The 23,098-nt window shown below is 37.1% G+C and overlaps 1 protein-coding gene across 1 annotated transcript in view; it reads right to left on the reverse strand.

Moving 5' to 3' along the window:
* The window catches only part of LOC148956224 (DNA-dependent protein kinase catalytic subunit-like), a 495,889-nt gene that overhangs the window by 141,490 nt on the left and 331,301 nt on the right, over positions 1 to 23,098 (reverse strand). Inside the window, exons 31-32 of the mRNA XM_089099625.1 lie at positions 14,976 to 15,127; positions 6,007 to 6,414 (exon numbers count right to left, since the gene is read on the reverse strand). Coding sequence (XP_088955751.1) covers positions 6,007 to 6,414; positions 14,976 to 15,127 — 560 coding nt within the window. The remainder of the gene's footprint in view (positions 1 to 6,006; positions 6,415 to 14,975; positions 15,128 to 23,098) is intronic.

The raw sequence follows: 23,098 nt of genomic DNA on the forward strand, positions 1-23,098 counted from the left end.
ATTTTTTAATATTCAATGATTTTGTATTTAATTCACCTTTAATTTGAATAAATTTATAACAAGAAAAAGAAAAATGGTAATGAAAAACTTATTTTTATCTATATCTAGCAGCTTGTTAAAGGTTTTGTTAAGTTTTGTTAAAAAAAATTCCGAGTTTGACAAAAAACTATTCTTTTTCAAATGATGCTACCAGACATTCAAAAAACACGAAAACAGATTTAATTTAAATAACCATTTCTGCATACCTAATTAGAAAACCACGCAAGCATGATTCCTTGAATCCGGTTTCTTTAATTTTTGATTTCTTAAATTATATCTTATATCATTGATTTTCTGTAATAATCTTAACCATCTGTAATTCTACCCTACACCTGCAATTCCCACATATTTAATATGAAAACTAGGCGCTTGAATAAAAATGAAAGCTTAAAATAACATTTTCACAAAGATTGGAAATAATATCAGATGTAAATCAGAGAAATATGAGGATTGTGCTAGTTAAGTACTGTCAGGTGGTGGAGTTATATTCTTTATAAAGACCGAATAGATTCAGTTTTATCTCAGAATTATTATTATTTTATCAGAATTATATTATCTTTCCCGTATTCTTGTGTTCCTCTAAGTGCATTTCATGCTTGTAAATAGGTTGAAATAAATTATTTTTATTACTATTATTAAAATAATACAAATCTTATTCGTTAAAGAATACGTTCCCTATGCAACATACGATTTTATGAGAATCCTGCAGCTATAACTTGCACCAAAATGACAATATAAGCTACTTATATCCCTGAAACTCAGATATCTTCTTCCATCGAGCCAGAATTGTTATATATGTTGCCGCAAATGTCCGAAATCTGGTTAATGTCGACATTCACCGGTGAATATCTGAAATTCCTTTTTCTCTGCTTGGATTAAATTAGCTATGCGAGTCAGATTTTTCAGTCTTATGCAAGCTATGATGGTCAAATTTTAAGTTAGGTTAAGTTACATTATGATAGTTTAGGTTAGCAGGTTAGATTAGGTTAAATTTGGTTATAAATATCAGAAATGGGTTAAAAAATTAAGCTAACCTAACCAATCTAACCTAACGCGTCATCATCTAACCTTGCATTAAATTGAAAAAGTTGACTGGCAACGCTGACTAAATCCAAGGACAAAAAACAAGGTATATCGGATATTCACCGATGAATGTTGATATTCACCAATTTCGGACATTCACGGTAACAAATATATTACTTAGACTTTTTTCTTGGAGAAACAGGAGAATTGTCCTTTTTTTCAACGATTTTCCATCAATTTTCAACGTATTTAATCTTAAAAAAAATCCTGTATAGCAAGTTCCAAAAGTTTAATTGGGCGGATGGATAGAACTGAATCTCGGATATGAAATGATAACAAAATTTTCGTCTTTTGTTGATATATCAAAACCATACAAGAGCAGAAAAATAATATATAGCTTTAAACCTTAACAATAAACTAGGATAGCCACTTAAAAAAAACTTCGAACTCCGCATAATGGTCAGTAATCAATAAAAATTGTTCAAAGTTTACTTTAGTCCCTTAAAAAGAACTCAATCCCCCCATCTGATTTCAATTCATAAAAATTTAGGGGGGGGGGGCAAAGTGTATTTTTCTAAACCAAAGAGGTGTATTTTTTTAAACTTTTACAATGAAAATACCAAAACAGGCATTTTACAATGAAAATGCTCCCAAAAAAGGTATTTTTCAAAATTTAGAGGGGGTGGAATATATGAGGATCACGTGCACACCCACTCCCTAATTGCCAACACTGCACCAAGTGCTATTGGAGTTATATCAGAAGCAACGCTATAGCGTTGCCTATAGTAAAGGCCATACGGCTCCAATGTTTAATTATTTAGTTTTTTTCCAGAGGCACTTCATATGAAAGGGGTCTTACATAAATTTCGGAGGGGCTCATTCGATTAGAAATCAAGAGTTCTAATGCCCTTTTTAAGAGTCAAAAGTGATGGGAGGGCAACTAGCCCCCCCCCCCTACGCTTCTTTTCCCAAACGCATCCAATAAAAATTTTGAGATAGCCATTTTATTAAAAATAGTTCAAAGACTATATAACAAAACTCCAGTGTCGACACCCCCCCCCCCCCAGAGCCCGGGGGCAAGCATTGTAAGTTATGCCCTGGGGGCGTATATGTTTCTTATGGAAGGATTGCTCGTATAAACTTCAGATAGGGCTCATTTGATCGGAAATTGAAAGTTCTAATTCACTTTTAAAGAGTCAAAAGAGATAGGAGGGTAATCAGCCTCCCCCATGTTTTTTTCCCAAATGCATCTGATAAAAATTTTGAGACTGCCATTTTGTTAAATATAGTTCAACGATCATATAACAAAACTGCGGTGTCGACACAATCCAGGGCCCGGGGGCAGGCGTTGTAAGTTATGCCCTGGGGGTATATATGGTTCTTATGGAAGGGATGCTCGTATAAACTTCAAAGAGGGCTGATTTGTTTGGAAATTGAAGGTTCTAGTTCGCTTTTTAAGAAACAAAAGAGATCTGAGGGTAACTAGCCCCCCTTCCACACCCCTTTTTCCTCACACCCATCCGATAAGAATTTTGAGACAGCTATTTTTTTAAATAGTTGACAGATCATATAATGAAAACTTCGGGGTCGACCCTCCCCCCAGGGCCCTGGGGGAATTCTTTAATTGACTATGCAAATCAAGCTTAAAACGAAAAAAAATATTTTGCTATTGAAGTAAAAATGAAACTTAAAACGAACAGAAATTAAATAAACAATCAATGCAAACAAACATACAATAGATACTAATGTAAATGAATAAATAAAACTTAAAACGAGCGAAACTTAAACTGAACATGCAAATAAAGCTTGAAACGAACTAAAATCACTACAAACAAGTGTCTGGGTATTGCCTCCTTCTCTCACTGTTAAAAGTCTTAAACCTGCTGCCTCATTGGCGCTTTACTGAAAACTATATGCGTTCAACAGTCTTGGAAAGTATAAAAAAATCAAATTGAATATTTGATATACAATTATATTGATTGTTGAATGATCCATCAGTTCAAGATTTTATTTCACTGCAATTTTATTTTCATTTTCAATGCTGTAAGAAGTGGAAAGAAAATATTCGTAATATAATTCGTTTTCATGAAGCGCCAATGACACAGTAGGTTTTTACAGTTAATGAGGGGGGAAGCATCCAAACTCTTGCTTGTAGTGAAACTACATTCTTCTTGAACGATCTTAGAAAGAACAGATAAATTAAACAGAATATTTGATGTATAACGATATTGATTGCTGAACGCTCATCAGTTCAAAATTTTACTCTAATTTTAATGTTTATTTTCAATATAAGTACAAAAGAAAATATTTGTAATAAAATTGGTTCCCAGAGGCACTTCAAATGGAAGCTATGTCCTGGGGGCATATATGGTTCTTATGAAAGAGATGCTCGTATAAACTTCAGAGAGGGCTCATTTGAATGGAAATTGAAAGTTCTAGATCACTTTTAAAGAGTCAAAAGCGGTCAAAGGACAATTAGCCGCTTCCCCTCCCCACACCCTTTTTCCCCCAAACCCATCCGATAAAAATTTTGAGATAGCCGTTTTGTTAAAAATAGCTCAAACATCAGATAATGAAAACTCCGAGGTTGACACACACCCTGATCCCGGGGGCAAGTGTTTTAAGTTAAGCCCTGGGTCATTTTATTTAAATGAGGTTTTTATGCAAGGAAAGGTCGTATAAAATTCAGAAGTGGCTCATTTGATTTGAAAATGAAAATTCTAGTTACCTTTCTATAAGTCAAAAGGTATCGGAGGGTATCTACCCCCCCCCCCGCCCTACACACACACAATCTTTTTTTACAAATGCATCCGATCCAAAATTTTGAGATTGCTAGTTTGTTTGAAGTAGTCTAACGATCAGATAACAGAAACTTAGAAGTCAACATAACCCTCCACCCCCAGACCCAGGTGAAGGGCTATAACTTATACTTCGGGCGCATATAAGGTTGTTATGGAAGAGTTGGTCGTATAAACTTTGGAGGGGACTCAAATGACACACCCCCTAGAATTAAATACGACCCCCTAATATTCTCCCATTTGCAGCGCAAATGGGAGGATAGCTCTATATAGCCTACTTCTTGTGAGTGGTTATCTGTTATGTAAAGTTATTTTAGTTTTTTAAATTAATTTTTTTCTGTTACTATGTTTTTGACAATAGAAAACTAAAGATCATAAAGGCAATAATGATTCGATGTTTCATTGTTTTTTTTAGTTGTGCATTAAGATTAGTGAAAACAGGGTCACCATGGGAAGGATGTACACAGCCAAACGCACCCACCCCTTAGCATTAACCCCCCCCCTTGTGCCTTTCTCCCAAATTTATCCTATTAAAATCTTGAAATAGTCAATTTGTTCAAAATAGTCCAAAATTCAAATTACTATAACTTAGGGGTTGAGAAATCCTCCATAGCCAATAAAAATTTTGAGATAGCCATTTTGTTCAGCGTAGTTGATTTACAGGTAGAAAATATGGCAAGGATTGTAACTTATGTAAGTTGCCTATTATTAGAATATATGGTTTTTGTGGAAGGGGTGGTCGTATTAATTTTGGAGGGGGCTCATTTGATCAGAAATTGAAACTTCTAGTTCTTTTTTAAGAGTCAAAAGTGATCAATGGGCAACTAGGGCATGCCCGCCCAACCACGCTTTACATTTTCAAAGGGCATGCGGTCAAAATTTTGAGATTGCCATTTTGTTCAAAAAAGTTCAAAGGCCAAACAACAACTATGCTTCTGATACAAATATAAATGCATAAATAAATCTTAAAACGAGTTAAACTTAAAATGAATCTGCTAATCAAGCTTGAAACGAACAAAAGTCACTGCAAGCATGAGTTTGGGTATCGCCTCCTTCTCTCACTGTAAAAGTCTAAAACCTACTGCATCATTGGCGCTTTACTGAAAACAAATTAAATTACAAATATTTTCTTTTGTACTTACATTAAAATTACAGTACATTTTTGAATTGATGTGCTTTCAGCAATTAATATCATTATACATCAGATATTCAGTTTAATTTATTAGTTCTTTCTAAGATTGTTCAAGAAGAATACATTTTCAGTACAAACAAGAGTTTGGATACTGCCCCTTTCCTTAATTGTAAAAACCAAAAGCCTACTGCGTCATTAGCATTTCACTAAAAATAAATTATATTATAAATATTTTCTTCTCCAGTTCTTACATCATTGAAAATGGAAATAAAATTACAGTGAAATAAAATTTTGAAGTGATGGGTCTTTCAACAACCAATATCATTATATATCTAATACTCATTTTGATATTATTTATTAGTTCCAAGACTGTTCAAGACGCATATAGTTTTTAGTATAGGGTCCATGACGGAGTAGGCTTTAGACTTTTACAGTGAGAGAAGGAGGCGATACCCAAACTCTTGTTTGTAGTGGTTTTTATTCGATTCCAACTTGATTTGTGTATTCAATTTAGGTTTCAATCGTTTTAAGACTTGTTTATTCATTTAAATTAATATCTATTGTATGTTTGTTTGCATTGATTGTTTATTTATTTTCTGTTCGTTTTGGGTTTCATTTATACTTCACTAACAAAATATTTATTTTCGTTTTAAGCTTGATTTGCATATGCATTTTAAGCATTACTCGCTTTAAGATCTATTTATTCATTTATATTATTACTTGTTGTATGTTTTTTGCTATGATTGTGTATTTATTTTCTGTTCGTTTTGGGTTTCATTTATTCTTTAATAGTAATTTCTGGTCGTTTTGAGTTTGAATTTTAACAGGTATTTGCATCTGCTGATCTTAAGCTTAAAATGGCCCTTACTTTTCTTTGAAAAACGTCTTTTTCAGAAAGTTTTTTTTTTATTAATTTTACGAAACATGTATAAATTCAGACTATCTTTGAACCACGAGATAACCCGATATAACCCGTATAAGGGACAACCCAATGAAAATTAATGAAAATCTTACTCATTAAGAATTGTTGGGCTGTGGATTTGCATCCTATATAAAAGATGTATAAACTCAGTTTTGTCTTCTCTTCTGACAGCTGTTAGCAGCTTTTTCAGCGAGTCAAGGAAGGCCAGATCTACATCATCTTTGTCCTGTTTTTCAGTTACCAATCTGTGAAGTTCACCACAAACCTCTCCACTTGCAACAAATGTCTCCCTCATTTTGATTCTCCAACATTCCAAGATTTTTTTATTTAACTCTGTCCTGTCGCTCCTTGAAACACTGTTGATTGGTTTGACTTTATTAATGAGTAAAGCGTCCAAAGCATACAATGCCCATAGCTTGTCATCTTCAGAGCCTTTGAAAAGACTTAATATGGTAGCCATTGGAAACTCAGCACAAGGTTGCCATTTTTCCACAACAGTCCTGGAAAATATCTTATTTACTATACATTGAAAAACTAAAGGCCTATTTTATTGAAATAGTTTCAGAGATACCATTCTCTTCCCCGTGTTACTTACAAAAGATACTTCAAAACCCGTGTCCACCTGTGCCCAGGAACAAAACAAACGCGTATCCGCGAACAAGGGTACATGCTATAATTCTCGAAAAAAAACCCACCAAACAAGTAAAATTCATAGTTTCTTAGACAGAAAGGTGAAACTTTGTTTCTAAGCTATGCAGACAGATTGAATATGAGTTTCTTATTCTCATCGAAACTACACTTTTAGGAGGTGTCTCCGTCCTTTTCTTAGATCTTCGAGAAATCAGAAAAAAATAGAAGTTTAAAAAATCCGAATATTTCGAAGAGCTTCACATGTCTCTTTTTAATGAACACAAACTTAGTAACATACATTTTATTTCTACCCATATTCTTCCTGTGGCTGCATTATTTTCATCTTGTTGTCTGCTTTGTTTCAAATAGGCTAATTCAACCCAAAAAGCCTACTATTGAAATGAACATCGACAAGATCATGCCAAAAAGCATATACACAACAAACAAAAAATTGCAGTAAACCAATAACATAAGCCTGGCAAAAGAGCATGAATATATTCTTAAATACGCTGGTAATTAAGTCTTAAACACACTAGCCTTACTCGGTGTGTGTGTAACTCAACTTTCCTTTAACTCAACACCCTTCAATTCAACGCATTTAACTGAATCCTTGTTCAACTCAACTGATGTTTAAATCCGCCGCCATACAATCACCACTAATTCAAATAAGTTACCGTGGAATTCAACCTTCATTTAACTCAGTCCCTTGCAATTCAACCCCCACTTATCTCAGCCCCAAAGCAACTAAACCTTGATGTAACTTGACCCAGCTTGACACATCCCCTGGCTTATGAATAAATTAATTAAAAAAACTTTTTCCACAAAATAAGTTTCTCAAAGAAAAGTAAAAACCGAGTCAATAAATAACCGAGTCAAACTCAAAACGAGCAGAAATTAACATAGGTTGGGCGCAAAACCCCTATGCCTTCCCAAGGTCAGAACAAAATTTGCACTTTACTGAAAAAAATACAAATGAATGTGCATTGTCAGTTTAATATACATGTACTGATATTTAGTAATCAAAATGTTAATATTATTTGATTTATTAAAGTCATAAAAGTAAAAACATTTATATGTTTTTCAGTAAAGCGCAAATTTTGTTCTGGCCTTGGGAAGACATAGGGGTTTTGCGCCCAACCTATGTTAATTTCTGCTCGTTTGCCCTTCAATAACTTTCGACTATTAAAAAGGGTACTAGCCCTTTAAATTTCCAATCGAATGAGCCTGTTTTGAAGTTTCTACGATAACATCTTCTATAAAAACCTTATATGCCCCAGGGTATAACTTATAACCCTTGCCCTGAGGGTTGTGGGGGAGTGTCCTCCTCAAAAACATATTTTCTATCTCGAAATCAACTACGCCTAATAAAATGGCTATCTCGAAATTTTTATTGGATGTGTTTGGGGGAATGATGGGCGTGGGGGGGCTAGTTGCCCTTCAATCGCTTTCGACTATTAAAAAGGGCACTAGCCCGTTGAATTTCCAATCGAATGAGCTTTTTTGAAGTTTCTACGACAAACCTTCTATACAAACATTAAATGCCCCCTGGGCATAACTTAAAACCCTTGCCCTGAGGTTTGTGGGGGAGTGTCCTCCTCAAAGATATATTTTCTAACTGGAAATCAACTACGCTGAACAAAATGGCTATCTCAAAATTTTTGTTGGATGTATTTGGGTGAATGATGGGCGTGGGGGGGGGGCTAGTTGCCCTCCAATTACTTTCGACTATTAAAACGGGTACTAGCCCTTTGAATTTCAAATCAAATGAGCCTGTTTTGAAGTTTCTACGACAACACCTTCTATAAAAACCTTATATGCCCCCAGGGCATAAATTAAAACCCTTGCCCTGAGGGCTGTAGCGGAGTATCCTCCTCAAAAACATATTTTCTATGTGTAAGTCAACTACGCTGAACAAAATGGCTGTCTCAAAATTTTTATTGGATGTGTTTGGGGGAATGATGGGTGTGGGGAGGGCTAGTTACCCTCCAATCACTTTCGACAATTAAAAAGCGCACTAGCCCTTTCAATTTTCAATTGAATGAACTTTTTTTTCAGTTTTTACGACAACGCCTTCTATAAGAACATTATATGCCCCCTGAGCATAACTCGAAACTCTCGCCCTGGGAGTTTTAGGGGGGGTGTCCCTCTCAAAAATACACTATCTATCTGTAAATAAACAACGCTAAACAAAATGACTATCTCAAAATTTTGATTTGATGTGTTTGGGTGAATTATGGACGTGGGGGGGGGGCTAGTTGCCCTCCAATCACTTTCAACTATTAAAAAGGGCACTAGCTCTTTGAATTTCCAATCAAATGAGCCCCTTTTGAAGTTTCTATGACAGCGCCTTCTATTAAAACCTTAAGTTATATCCCAGGATATAACTTAAAACCCTTGCCCTGAGGGTTGTTGGGGAGTGTCCTCCTCAAAAACATATTTTCTATCTGGAAATTAACAACGCTGAACGAAATGGCTATCTCAAAAATTTGATTGGATGTGTTTGGGAGAATGATGGGCGTGGGGAGGGACTAGTTGCCCTCCAATCACTTTCGACTATTAAAAAGGGTACTAGCCCTCTGAATTTCCAATCGAATGAGCCTGTTTTGAAGTTTCTACGACAACGCCTTATATAAAAACCTTGGGGCATAACTAAAAACCCTTGCCCTGAGGGTTGTGGGGGACTGTCCTCCTCAAAAACATATTTTCTATCTAGAAATCAACTATGCTGAACAAAATGGCTATCTAAAAGTTTTTATTGGATGTGTTTGGGGGAATGATGGGCGTGGGTGGTGCTAGTTGCCCTCCAATTACTTTTGAATATTAAAAAGAGCACTAGTCCTTTGAATTTCCAATCAAATGAACTTTTTTTGAAGTTTCTACGACAAAGCCTCCTATAGAAACATTAAATGCCCCCTGGGTATAACTTAAAACCCTGAGGGTTGTGGGGGAGTGTCTTCCTCAAAAACTTATTTTCTATCTGAAAATCAACTACGCTGAACAAAATGGCTATCTCAAAATCTTGATTGGATGTATTTGGGGGAATGATGGGCGTGGGAGGAGGGGACTAGTTGCCCTCCAATCACTTTCGACTATTAAAAAGGGTACTAGCCCTTTCAATTTCCAATCGAATGAGCCTGTTTTGAAGTTTCTACGACAACACCTTCTATAAAAACGTTATATGCCCCCAGGGCATAACTTTAAACCCTTGCCCTGAGGGTTGTGGGGGAGTGTCCTCCTCAAAAAGTATTTTCTATCTGGAAATCAACTACGCTGAACAAAATGGTTATCTCAAAAATTTGATTGGATGTGTTAGGGGGAATGATGGGCGTGGGCCCTCCAATCACTTTCGACTATTAAAAAGGACACTAGCCACTCCAATTTCCAATCGAGTGAGCCCTTTTCGTAGTTTCTACGACGACTCCTTCGATACGATGTGTCCGAGTATGAGGAAAAAAATCCCAAAAAAGAACACATTGTGCCCAAATTGTTCTTTACTTAGGCAGCGCTAGCGCGCTGCCTATGAAAAGGTTGGCGTGAGAGGGGGGGTTAGCTACTGTCCAATCACTTTCAATTATTAAAAAGGGCACTAGACCTTTGAATTTCCAATCGAATGAGCCTTTTTTGAAGTTTCTACGACAACGCCTTCTATAAAAACCTTATATGCCCCCAGGCCATAACTTAAAACCCTTGCCCTGAGGGTTGTGGGGGAGTGTCCTCCTCAAAAACATATTTTCTATCTGAAAAACAACTACGCTGAACAAAATGGCTATCTCAAAACTTTGATTGGATGTGTTTGGGGGAATGATGGGCGTGGGAGGGGGGGGTTAGTTGCCCTACACTCATTTTAGACTATTAAAAAGGGCGCAAGCCCTTTGAATTTCCAATCGAATGAGCCTCTATTGAAATTTCTACGACAACACCTTCTATAAAAACCCTATATGCCCCCAGGGCATAACTTACAACCCTTGCCCTGAGGGTTGTAGGGGAGTTTCCTCCTCAGAAACATATTTTCTATCTGGAAATCAACTACGCTGAACAAAATGGCTATCTCCAAATTTCGAGCGGATGTGTTGGGGGGAATGAGGGGCGTGGGGGGGACTAGTGGCCCTCCAATCACTTTAGACTATTAAAAAGGGCACTGGCCACTCCAATTTCTAATCTAGTGAGCCTTTTTCGAAGTTTCTACGACGAATCCTTCGATATGAAGTGCCCGGGTATGGAGAAAAAAAAACCCAAAAACAACATATTGTGCCCTTATCGTTCTTTGCTTAGTGAGTGCTAGCGCGCTGTCTATGACAAGGTGGGCATGAGAGGGGGGTTAGTTACCGTCCAATCACTTTCGACTATTAAAAAGGGCAATAGCCCGTTGAATTTCCAATCGAATGAGCTTTTTTGAAGTTTCTACGACAACGCCTTCTATGAAAACCTTAAATGCTCCCAGGGTATAACTTAAAACCCTGAGGGTTGTGGGGGAGTGTCTTCCTCAAAAACTTATTTTCTATCTGAAAATCAACTACGCTGAACAAAATGGCTATCTCAAAATCTTGATTGGATGTATTTGGGGGAATGATGGGCGTGGGAGGAGGGGACTAGTTGCCCTCCAATCACTTTTGACTATTAAAAAGGGCACTAGCCCTTTGAATTTCAAATCGAATGAGCCTGTTTTGAATTTTCTACGACAACACCTTCTATAAAAACCTTATATGCCCCCAGGGCATAACTTAAAATCCTTGCCCTGAGGGTTGTGGGGGAGTGTCCTCCTCAAAAAGTATTTTCTATCTGTCAATCAACTACGCTGAACAAAATGGTTATCTCAAAAATTTGATTGGATGTGTTAGGGGGAATGATGGGCGTGGGCCCTCCAATCACTTTCGACTATTAAAAAGGACACTAGCCACTCCAATTTCCAATCGAGTGAGCCCTTTTCGAAGTTTCTACGACGACTCCTTCGATACGAAGTGCCCGAGTATGAGGAAAAAAATCCCAAAAAACAACACATTGTGCCCAAATTGTGTTATACTGAGGCAGCGCTAGCGCGCTGCCTATGTTAAGGTGGCCGGAATAGGGGGGGTTATCAACCGTCCAATCACTTTCAACTATTATAAAGGGGACAAGCCCTATGAATTTCCAATAAAATTAGTCTTTTTTGAAGTTTTTACGACTACACCTTCTAGAAAAACTTTATATTCACCCAGGCCATAACTTAAAACCCTTGCCCTGAGGGTTGTGGGGGAGTGTCCTCCTCAAAAACATATTTTCTATTTGGAAAACAACTACGCTGAACAAAATGTCTATCTCAAAATTTTGATTGGATGTATTAGGGGTAATGATGGGCGTGGGAGGGGGGGGCTATTTGCCCTACAATCACTTTCTACTATTAAAAAGGGTACTAGCCCTTTGAATTTCCAGTCGAATGAACCTCTTTTGAAGTTTCTACGACAACACTTTCTATAAAAACCTTATATGCCCCCAGGGCATAACTTAAAACCCTTGCCCTGAGGGTTGTAGGGGAGTTTCCTCCTCAAAAACATATTTTCTATCTGGAAATCAACTACGCTGAACAAAATGGCTATCTCAAAATTTCGAGCGGATGTGTTTGGGGGACAGAGGGGCGTGGGGGGGGACTAGTTGCCCTCCAATCACTTTAAACTATTAAAAAGGGCACTAGCCACTCCAATTTCCAATCGAGTGAGCCCCTTTCAAGGTTTCTACGACGACCTCTTTCGATACGAAGTGCACGGGTATGGAGAAAAAAAACCCCACAAAAACAACACAGTGTGCCCACATCGTTCTTTACTTAGGCAGCGCTAGCGCGCTGTCTATGAAAAGGTGGGCATGTGAGGGGGGGTTAGTTACCGTCCAATCACTTTCAACTATTAAAAAGGGCACTAGCCCTTTGAATTTTCAATCAAATGAGCCTTTTTTGAAGTTTCTATGACAAAGCCTTCTATAAAACCTTATATGCCCCCAGGGCATAACATAAAACCCTTGACCTGAGGGTTGTGAGGAAGTGTCCTCCTCAAAAACATATTTTATATCTGGAAATCAACTACGATGAACAAATTGGCTGTCTCAAAATTTTGATTGGATGTGTTTGGGGGAATGAGGGGCGGGGGGGGGGGCTAGTTGCCCTCCAATCACTTTCGACTATCAAAAGGGGCACTAGCCCTTTGAATTTCCAATTGAATGAACCTTTTTTGAAGTCTCTACGACAACGCCTTCTATAAAAACCTTACATGCCCCTAGGGCATAACATAAAACCCTTGCCCCGAGGGCTGTAGGGGAGTGTCCTCCTCAAAACATATTTTCTATCTAGAAATCAACTACGCTGAACAAATTAGCTATCTCAAAATTTTGATTTGATGTGTTTGGGGGAATGATGAGCGCGGGGGGGGGGCTAGTTGCCCACCAATCACTTTCGATTATTAAAACGGGCACTAGCCCCTTGAATTTGTAATCGAATGAGCCTTTTTTGAAGTTTCCACTACAACGCCTTCTACAAACACCTTATGTGCCCCCAGGACATAACTTAAAACCCTTGCTCTGATGGTTGTCGGGGAACGTCCTCGTCAAAAAGATTTTTCTATCTGGAAATCAACTACGCTGAACAAAATGGATATATCAAAATTTTGATTGGATGTGTTTGGGGGAATGATGGGCGTGGGGGGGGGGTAGTTGCTCTACATTCACTTTGGACTATTAAAAAGGGCACTAGCCACTCCAATTTCCAATCGAATGAGCCCTTTTCGAAGTTTCTACGACAACTACTTCGATACGAAGTGCCCGGGTGGAGAAAAAACACATTGTGCCCACATCGTTCTTTACTTTGGCAGCGCTAGCGCGCTGCCTATGATTTGAGCTAGGGCTGACTAGAATAACAAAATTTGCTTCTCGTTTCGCGGGTAGTTTCCAACTTATGCTGCAATGTACAAACTTAAGGTGAGATCTGATGCTTTAATAATTTTACAGGTTTAAGCTCTAACTAAAATTATGCTTTTCAAGGTTTTTGTGGTAAAGGTTTTGGCGGTAAATTTGTCTAATGTTCAATATTATTCGATTTGCCATTCAATACTATTTCCAGATATAACAATCGCCACCGCGTAATTGCGTCCCAGCTCACCTAATTCCTGAATGTAGCCCTAGACTATATGCAATTTGTTTTATGTGGTATTATTTGACGATATGAAGTGACTGTCGATGAGAAACAAGCACAAAAAATAGAAAACCAACAGAACCATCAAAGTTTTGTATATGACCCTATCCTGGCATTAGGAAGACGGGGCTGGGACACAATTGTAAATGTACCAACTATAATATTCAGAAACTGAATTAAATGGAAAATTGAATGGTTATTTTTCAACTAACGAATTAATGGAATACAGAACAAACTTACCACCTGGGTATCCCCAGAACTTATTCCAAATTGAACGAAGCTGCCAGGAATGAATCTATATGTTTTTTCTCTACTGGGCTGCAGTAATTGCTGCTATCATGAAATTCAAGTATGTTCGGACCCTGGGCATGAAAATTTTTGTCAAATTTAAATATACAAGACAGAAAAGGAAACCGTTGAGTTTTAGAAGGGGGACATTTTATGCATTAAAACGCCATAAAAAACGCTTACCTAAATATTAACCAATGAATAAAGACCATTTAATTTTAGTCAACTTATATCACTTCAGACAAAAGGAGCTAAATAACATTTCCCTAGTTATACAGGTGATTTGAGGTTTTTGGTTTTCTTCTTCTTCTCCTTTATTTCTTTGTCTTTGATGGTTTTCTTTGTGATTTAATGGCTATGTTATTGTAATAATTCTAACTGCCTAGTCTCAGTCATTTTATGCCTTCACACAGGCGGCTATTTATAATAACAGTTGTAGTTTTTGTCTGTAATAGATTTAATTTATGAGTTAAATTAACTTAAATACTAAATATAAATAACCATGAATGGTCTAGATATGAATTCACAGCAGAATCACCCACATACTTTCAACTTTATTTAACCTGATTAAAACAAAAAACTAAGGAATTTCTCGGCCAGACTTTTTCCTGTGGTTTCTTTGACAGTGTTTCCAGATTTTTTTCCAGAAAATTTCTAGAGACCACAGTTAAATACTGACAATACCAGTAGAGCCGTTATTTGAAACAGAGAGGTCAAATTGGAAGAAATCCAATATGTTATAATTTCAGAAAGGCTCTTTCAGTTGTAGTTACGACAAAAAAAAAAAAAACGAAAAAAAAATAATCTCGATCTACAGCAAAAACATAGAAGTGGAAACACTGACTTTGTGGACCATACCTCGAGGAAGAGGGGAGGGTGCCTACCTACCATGTTTGCAGGAAAGTAAAATACAATAAAAAAGCTAAAATGTACTAAAATAAACAGAGACAGCGGCACAAAAGATCAAGCCTAAACAGAAGCAAAAATTACCTCAGAATTTCTAGAAGCAATTTTGGGGATTTTGAGGAAGACCTGGCTGATCCTTCCACTAGACTTTCAATTATTCTATTGGCGTGACTTCTTTCAACAACTGAGTCGGGATCTGGTACATTTCTGGGGGCCCAAGAAAGTATCAGGGCAAGCTATCAAAGAGAGCAATAAATTATTTTTGACGGAATCGTCTGGATTTCAAAATATAGCTTCTATAAATAATATATAGATAAATATATTAACAATGATTGCTACAAAAGTCTGTACGGGCCATGGAAAAAAAAAAGATTTACGGACAAAATAATAATATACATTGCAATAGTAATGGCTTATAACAGTAAGAGTAAAACGTAACACACAGCGATAACTCTGCAGTAACATAATAAAAATGATAACAACAACAGAATAATTAATATTAACAACTCACAACCTCACTAACCTTAAACTACCCACAATTTATTCAAAACTTCTTCTATGTGCCATGCCCTACTCAAAGAAATTTACCCAACCTTTTAAAATCATCCAAATTTCTATTTTTTTAAATGTTCTTGATCCAATCAATCCCTCTGAAATGCTTTGAAAACATCTTTCTCCTCAAATCAGGTAACTCCATAAAATAACTTTGAGGTGTATGGTTTTATGCCGGTCCTTCGGTGCGTGTTATTTCTCACTGAAACGTGAAAATTCTGAACCTCGAGTTAGCCCCTCGTGATATCAAGGACATTTTTCGTTTTGAGCTAGTCGTGGGACGCCCCCTGTTTAGTAAAGTTTTAGCATAAGAGCTTTCTTTATTTTATTTTAAAACAGTCACGGTTTTTGCGACCAGAGAGTGTAGACGTAGCACCATATTATGGGTAAAAAGAACTATTTATAAGAGCGTAGTTGAAGCTATACCTTGAAAAATATTAAACTCCGTGACACAAAGTTGATTGTCGAAGGGAAAGCATTTACGGGTAGCGTAGAAAATAGTGCTTCAGTGTCCATGGCAGGTGTAGGTTAGCTGCCCCCCTCCAATTCCGCCAAGTATTAATCAGGGTAATCAGAGTAATTTGAGTAAGAGAAATGAGTCAGCTAATTATGCTACTAGTGGTCAGAGTTTTGGAAGCGCCGCTTCTGCATTTGGCGTAGAGGAGGAGGGCCAGGCTGCTTTTGTAGGTGTTCCGTATTATACCCCAGTTAGAAAAGAAGCTGCAATGGATTTAGCTCAGCTTGGCGACGGACAAGTTAGAAGGAATTGTCAGAAAATTGGTCATTTATAGCAGGGGGCAGATGCGAATAGAATTGTCAAATTAAGGGAGGTCAATCAGGAGACTTGAATATTTGTGCATTGTCAGCTAGTGACAGCCCCAGTTTTTCCTCGGGAACCACCTGCTGGGGGAGGGGGGAGCAATAGCACCAGGGAACGAGACAAGATTGCCTAAATCAGGAATAGAGGTACTGACTCGTGCTTCCGTTCTGTAGTTTGGAATTTACATAGATGAAGTAGGGAAAAGCTAGAAAGTCTATTAGAACTGAGTACATCAGGAGGTTGCGAAAGATAAGATTTTGTTTGCCATGTTGAAGCTTAGTAATATCTTGATTATTCTTCGTCACAGGTAGATTTTGATGTTTTTGAGTGTAAGAGGTAAGTTTCGGCACATGGTAAATATGATGAAAGTGTTTTGGCGGTTTTTAGGAAAGGTGTATTTAATTTGAGTAGTAGAATAGAAAGTGAGTCGAAAAATTCGTCACAGTTTTTGTTTTCGATTAAAGATATCTTGTTGTGTGTGTTATAAATTTGCCTCCAAAAAATAATTCTACGAGCCGTGAAGAGATATGGGAAATAAGAAACAACGTTATAGCGTAGCCTATAGTAAAGACCATAAGGCTTCAATGTTTTTTTATTATGGCTTTTTTATTTTTTTTTTCAAAGGAAGGGGTCGTGGCATAAACTTCAAAGGGGGCTCATTCGATTGGAAATCGAGAGTTCTAGTGCCCTTTTAAAGAGTCAAAACTGATTGGAGGGCAACTATCCCCCCCACGCTCTTCTTTTCCAAAATGCGTCCGATAAAAATTTTGAGATAGCCATTTTGTTAAAAATATTTCATAGATCATATAACAAAAACTCCGGTGTCGACACAACCCCCAAGGGCCCGTGGGCAGGCGTGGTAAGTTATGCCCTGGGGTCATATATGGTTCTTATGGAAGAAATGCTCGTATAAACTTCTGAGAGGGCTCATTTGATTGAAAATTTAGAGTTCTGGTGTAGTTTTTAAGGGTCAAAAGAGATCAGAGGGTAACCAGCCCCCCCCACGCTCTTTTTTCCCAAATGCATCTGATAAAAATTTTCAGATAGCCATTTTGTTAAAAGCAGTTCAAAGATCATAAGACAAAAACTCTGGTGTCGACACAAGCCCCCAGGGCCCGGGGGCAGGCGTTGTGAGTTATGCCCTTCGGGCATATCTGGTTCTTATGGATGGGATGCTCGTATAAACTTCAAAAAAGGCTCATTTGATTGGAAATTGAAAGTTCTAGTTCACTTGTTAAGGGTCAAAAGAGGTCGGAGGGCAACTAGCCCTCCCCCCTTCCACGATCTTTTTCCCTCAAACCCATCTAATAAGAACTTTGAGATAGCCATTTTTTTAAAGTAGTTCAAAGATCATATAACGAAAACTCCTGTGTTGACACAACCCCACCCCCAGGATCCAAGGACAGGCGGTGTAAGTTATACCCTGGGGGCATATATGGTTCTTATGGAAGGGATGCTCGTACAAACTTCAGAGAGAGCTCATTTGATTAGAAACTGAAAGTTCTAGTTCAGTTTTTGAGAGTCAAAAGAGATTGGAGAGCAGCTAGCCCCCTCCCCACGTCCTTTTTCCCCAAATGCATCCGGTAAAAATTTTAAGATAGCCATTTTGTTAAAACTAGATCAAAAGTCAGATAACAAAACTCAGGTGTCGAAACAACCCCCTAGGGCACGGGGACAGGCGTTGTAAATTATGCCCTGGGGGCATATATACTTCTTATGAAAGGGATACTCTTATAAAATTTAGACAGGCCTCATTTGATTTGAAATTGAAAGTTCTAGTGCAGTTTTTAAGAGTCAAGAGATCAGAGGGTAACTAGCCCCCCCCCCCGCCCTCGCCCATCTATATATGCCTGGGGGCACATATAGCTGTAATGGAAGGGATGCTCGTATAAACTTCAGAAAGGGCTCATTTGATTGGAAATTGAAAGTTCTAGTTATCCCCCACGCCCCTTTTCTCCCAAATATATCCGACAGAAATTTTGAAACAGCCATTTTGTTAAAAATAGTTCAAAGGTCAGACAAAAAAAAACTCCGGTGTCGACACAACCCTCCAGGGCCCGGGAGCAGGCGTCGTAAGTTATGCCCTGGGGGCATATGGTTCTTATAGAAGGGATTCTCGTATAAAGTTCAGAGAGGGCTGATTTGAATGGAAATTGAAAGTTCTAGTCCAATTTTTAAGAGTACAAAAAGGTCGGAGAGCCCCTAGCCCCCCACGCCCTTTTTTCAAAACCCATCCGATGAAAATTTTGAGATAGCCATTTTATTAAATAGTTCAAAGGTCAGAAAACGAAAATTCTGGTGTCGACACAACCTCCCACGGCTCGGGGGCAGGTGTTGTAAGTTATGCGCTGGGGCCGTATATAGTTCTTATGAAAGGGATGCTCGTATAAATTTCATAGAGGGCTCATTTGACTTGAAATTAAAAGTTCTAGTTCACTTTCTCAGAGTCAAAAGAGATCGGAGGACAACTAGCCCCTCTCCCTCCATGCCTTTTTCTTCCCCAAGCCCATCCGATAAAAATTTTAAGGTGACTATTTTGTTAAAAATAGTTCAAATATCAGATATTAAAACTCCGGGGTCGACACAACCCCCCAGGGCCCGGGGATAGGCGTTATAAGTTATGCCCTGGGGGCATATATGGCTCTTATAGAAGGGATGCACGTAAAACTTCAGATAGGGCCCATTTGATTGAAAACAAATAGTTCTAGTTCACTCTTAAAGATTCAAAAGAGATCGAAGGGCAATAAGCCCCCCCCCCACACCCTTTTTCTCCCAAACCCATCCGATCAAAATTTTGAGATAGCGATTTTATTAAAAATAGTTCAAATATTGGATAATAAAAAATCCGAGGTTGACACAAACCGATTTTTTTAATTTGATATTGTTAATTTGATGCTAGTTTTGATACTTTGATGAACATTTGATTTTGAAAAAAAAGTTTGATTTTGAAATAAGGATTTTTAAAAACATGGAAACTTTTTGCAATAAAAAACGAACAAAAATTAATTAAAAAAAAACTTTCCAAAAAAGAAATTTTTCAAAGAAAAGTAAAGGCCATTTTAAGCTTAAGATCAGCAGATACAAATATCTGTTAAAATTCAAACTAAAAAAGATCCAAAAATTACTATTAAATGCAACCCAAAACGAACAGAAATTAAATAAACAATCATAGCAAAAAAACATACAACAAGTAATAATATAAATGAATAAATAGATCTTAAAGCGAGTAATGCTTAAATTGAATATGCAAATCAAGCTTAAAACGAAAAAAAAAATTTGCCTATTGAAGTATTAAATGAAACCCAAAACGAACAGAAATTAAATAAAGAATCAATGCAAACAAACATACTATAGATATTAATGTAAATCAATAAATAAATCTTAAAATGAGTGAAACTTAAATTGAATATGCAAATCAAGCTTAAATCGAACAAAAATAACTACAAACAAGAGTTTGGGTATCGCCTTCTTCTCTCAGTGTAAAAGTCTAAGACCTACTGCGTCATTGGCGCTTTACTGAAAACTAGATGTCTTGTACAGTCTTGGAAAGTATAAACAAAATCAAATTAAATATTTGATATATAATGATATTAATTGTTGAAAGATCCATCAGTTCAAGATTTTATTTCACTGTGATTATACTTTCATTTTCAATGCTGTAAGAACTGGAAAAGAAAATATTTGTAATATAATTCGTTTTCAGTGAAGTGCCAATGACTTAGTAGGCTTTTGGTTTTACAGTTAAGGAAGGGGGTAGTATCCAAACTCTTGTTTGTAGTGAAACTATATTCGTCTTGAACAATTTTAGAAAGAACTAATAAAAGTAAACTGCATATTTGATGTACAATGATATTGATTGCTGTGAAAATGAACTCATCAATTCAAAATTTTACTATAATTTTAATGTTTATTTTAATATTAAGTACAAAATAAAATATTTTTAATAAAATTCATTGTCAGTGAAGCGCCAATAATGCAGTAGGTTTTAGACTTTTACAGTGAGAAAAGGAGGCGATACCAAAACTCTTGTTTGTAGTGATTTTTGTTCGTTTCAAGCTTGATTTGCATATTCAGTTTAAGTTTCACGTTCTAAGATTTATTTATTCCTTTACATTAATATCTATAGTATGTTTGTTTGCATTGATTCTTTATTTAATTTCTGTTCGTTTTGAGTTTCATTTATACTTCAATAGGCAAATATTTTTTTTACCAGAAGGGATTAATTTTTGCTAACAGAAGGGATTAATAATTATGAAAAGGAGTTTGGGGGAAGATTTTGGTAAGGGTGATTTTACCAGTCATAGCGGGTTTAGCCCAAGTTTAATTGATAAGATTTTATTTAGTTTGTCTCTTCTGCCTTGGGCAGTGGACGTTAGGGTTCTAGAGTTGGTTTGGTCAGACCATTTGCCAGTGAGTCTTCAACTGGGAGCGTGTGAAAGGTTGAAAGGTTCAACGGTGTGAAAGGTTATATTAATAGTCCATATGTAAGGAAAGGATCCGTAAACCAGTTTGGACAGCTATGGAGAAAGAATAATTGGCTAAAAAGGGAACTAGAAAGAGATGAAATTCAGAATGATTACCATTTGATTTTGGAATTTTCAGAACCGGCTGAAACAGATTGAGCTCTGTCGGTGATTACAGATAGGATTTATGAGAATATTAGCCCTTTTTGTCAGGATAGGAACCATTCAGCTAGGAAAGATAAGGATTTTTTATGGGAAGTGTGGGCAGGAAAGGGAAGATGTGGTTATGGCTTTAAGGCTACTTAAAAGAACGAACCCATCGGATCAGGAACTGAATTCACGTAGGGCAGTTGAATATAGGAAATTAAGGTCGGAATTTAATAGGGTTAAAACGAAAGAGGGGCAGATGTAGATTAATGAAGCAATTAAGAAAGCTTATAGTCCTAGAATAGCCCAAGAATATTAGGAGATGTCCTGCCAGTTGAGACATGGCCAGGTTATTTCGAAAATAGGGAATTAGCACCTGTCAGGGTGAATGAGCTGAATGGTCCAGTGGCTAGAGATTTAGGTCAATTGATGGTGTCATACCCTTTTAGACAGAATGATTATGGGATGTATCTCAATGATTATGGAATCAGTTGAAAAGGACGAATGGTAGTTCGTGTCCAGGAACAGATATTATGCCTATGAAGGCCCTAAGATTAGGAGGGGATGATTCTAATACCCATGTTGGACTCAATTTTGTCGTTTATCGTAAAGAAAAATTGTTAGCCTCGCTCATGGGACACTTTGGTAGTAGTGTCTCTTTTTAAGAAAGGTGATGAGAAGTTACATAAAAACTTTAGATCTATCTTTACGGGGAAAGTTGTAAGTAAATTAGGCTTAAAGTTTTGGAATCTAGTTCAAGAGATTGGTTAGCAAATGAGGATATACTTAGCCTGGTGCACAGTTTATATAATATACCAGTAAGTTTGCCGCAGATGATTTCTGGCTCTTCATTCTCGGTGCGAACGAAAAGCTCCTCCCACTTATTTCTGCACTTATTGTCCACTTATTGGTTGAGCCAGCCAAGTGGTTTTGTCAGTACTTGTTCCGTAGGTGATTATTCTTTGTCTACCCGTGAAAAGATCTAATGCCACTTGTGTTTATGTCTGCAAAAACGTTCTCTGGAGCACTCGCACCTCGGTCCAGGTTTTTATAATGGGTGAGATAGGGAAAGATCATACTGAATAATTATATAAACTGTGGCCTGGTGCAAGCGGGACTCAGATCAACGTTTAATGCTGCTGACCATATTTTTACTTCGAAGGTATTAAAAAGAAAATATGCTAGAATTATCCGTAGCATTTTTCTCAACAAGTGATACTTGTTGTGAAGGTTTTGAGAAAAGTTACTTGGCTGCTCTATTATGAAAAATAATAGAGCCATTCGTATCTTTGTATCTTTGCAATGTATCTTTGGATTGGTTTATGTTACACCTCTTGTGGCGGTTAGTAGAGATAATCTTCAGATAGATATAATTAAGGATTATTTAAAAAGAAGTATGTAGTTTTATCGGCTAGTAAGACAATAGTATTAATGTTTAAGAGTTAAGGAGAGGTTGAATCTGAGGTTAGAGCTAATTTTTGGAGGAAAATGTTTATTTGGGTGTTAAGCTTTACGCACCAAAGGGGATGTCTAGGCATGTAGAGAATTGTAACTGAAGGGGTAATAGGTTATAAGTATGCTATTGAGAAGTAGTTTAGGTCAGCCAGCTGACATGAGGATTCCGAAAAGAGTCTTCCAGACGAAAGTAGCTTTCGGTCTACATTATGGGTCAGAGGTTTGGAGTTTTCTAGAGCAGCTAAGTTAGAAGTAGTTCCGCTAAGGTATTTTAAGATAATTTTAAGCTTAAAGGATTTATTTAGTTCAGTATTACTGAAAGTACATCTGGGGTGTTTTCTTTAAGGAGTGCTAAATTGGTTAGAATAGTGAAATTTTGGGAGAAAATAATTAGATTCCCCAGAGTATAGCTTCTTAAGGCAGCTTTTTTGGAGAGTTTGAAGAATGGTAGTGTGTGAATGAATAGATATATGAATGAAAATCCCTTTCATTTTGTATGCGAGTATGAAGAACTGTCTGAGTTGCAGAATAAATGTTTCAGAAGTGTCTGGGAGTAAGTGTAGGTTAATTAAGCGGATGTCTGAAAGGAATGAGTGTGCTGCTAAACATTTGTGTAAGTTGATTAATATAGGGACAAAAAATAGGGAATCATATTTGAGGTGATAATCTGTTAAAGCAGTAAAGGCGTTTGGATTTATTAAGGTTGTTATTGTCGGTTAAAATGTTCACCTTGAGTTTTTTTTTGGTTTGTGGTTTTTCTTGTGGCTTTT

Source organism: Artemia sp. Qi Xiang Cuo, chromosome 1, assembly GCF_049724085.1.
Source record: "Artemia sp. Qi Xiang Cuo chromosome 1, ASM4972408v1, whole genome shotgun sequence".
In the NCBI taxonomy this organism is placed as follows: Eukaryota; Metazoa; Arthropoda; class Branchiopoda; order Anostraca; family Artemiidae; genus Artemia; species Artemia sp. Qi Xiang Cuo.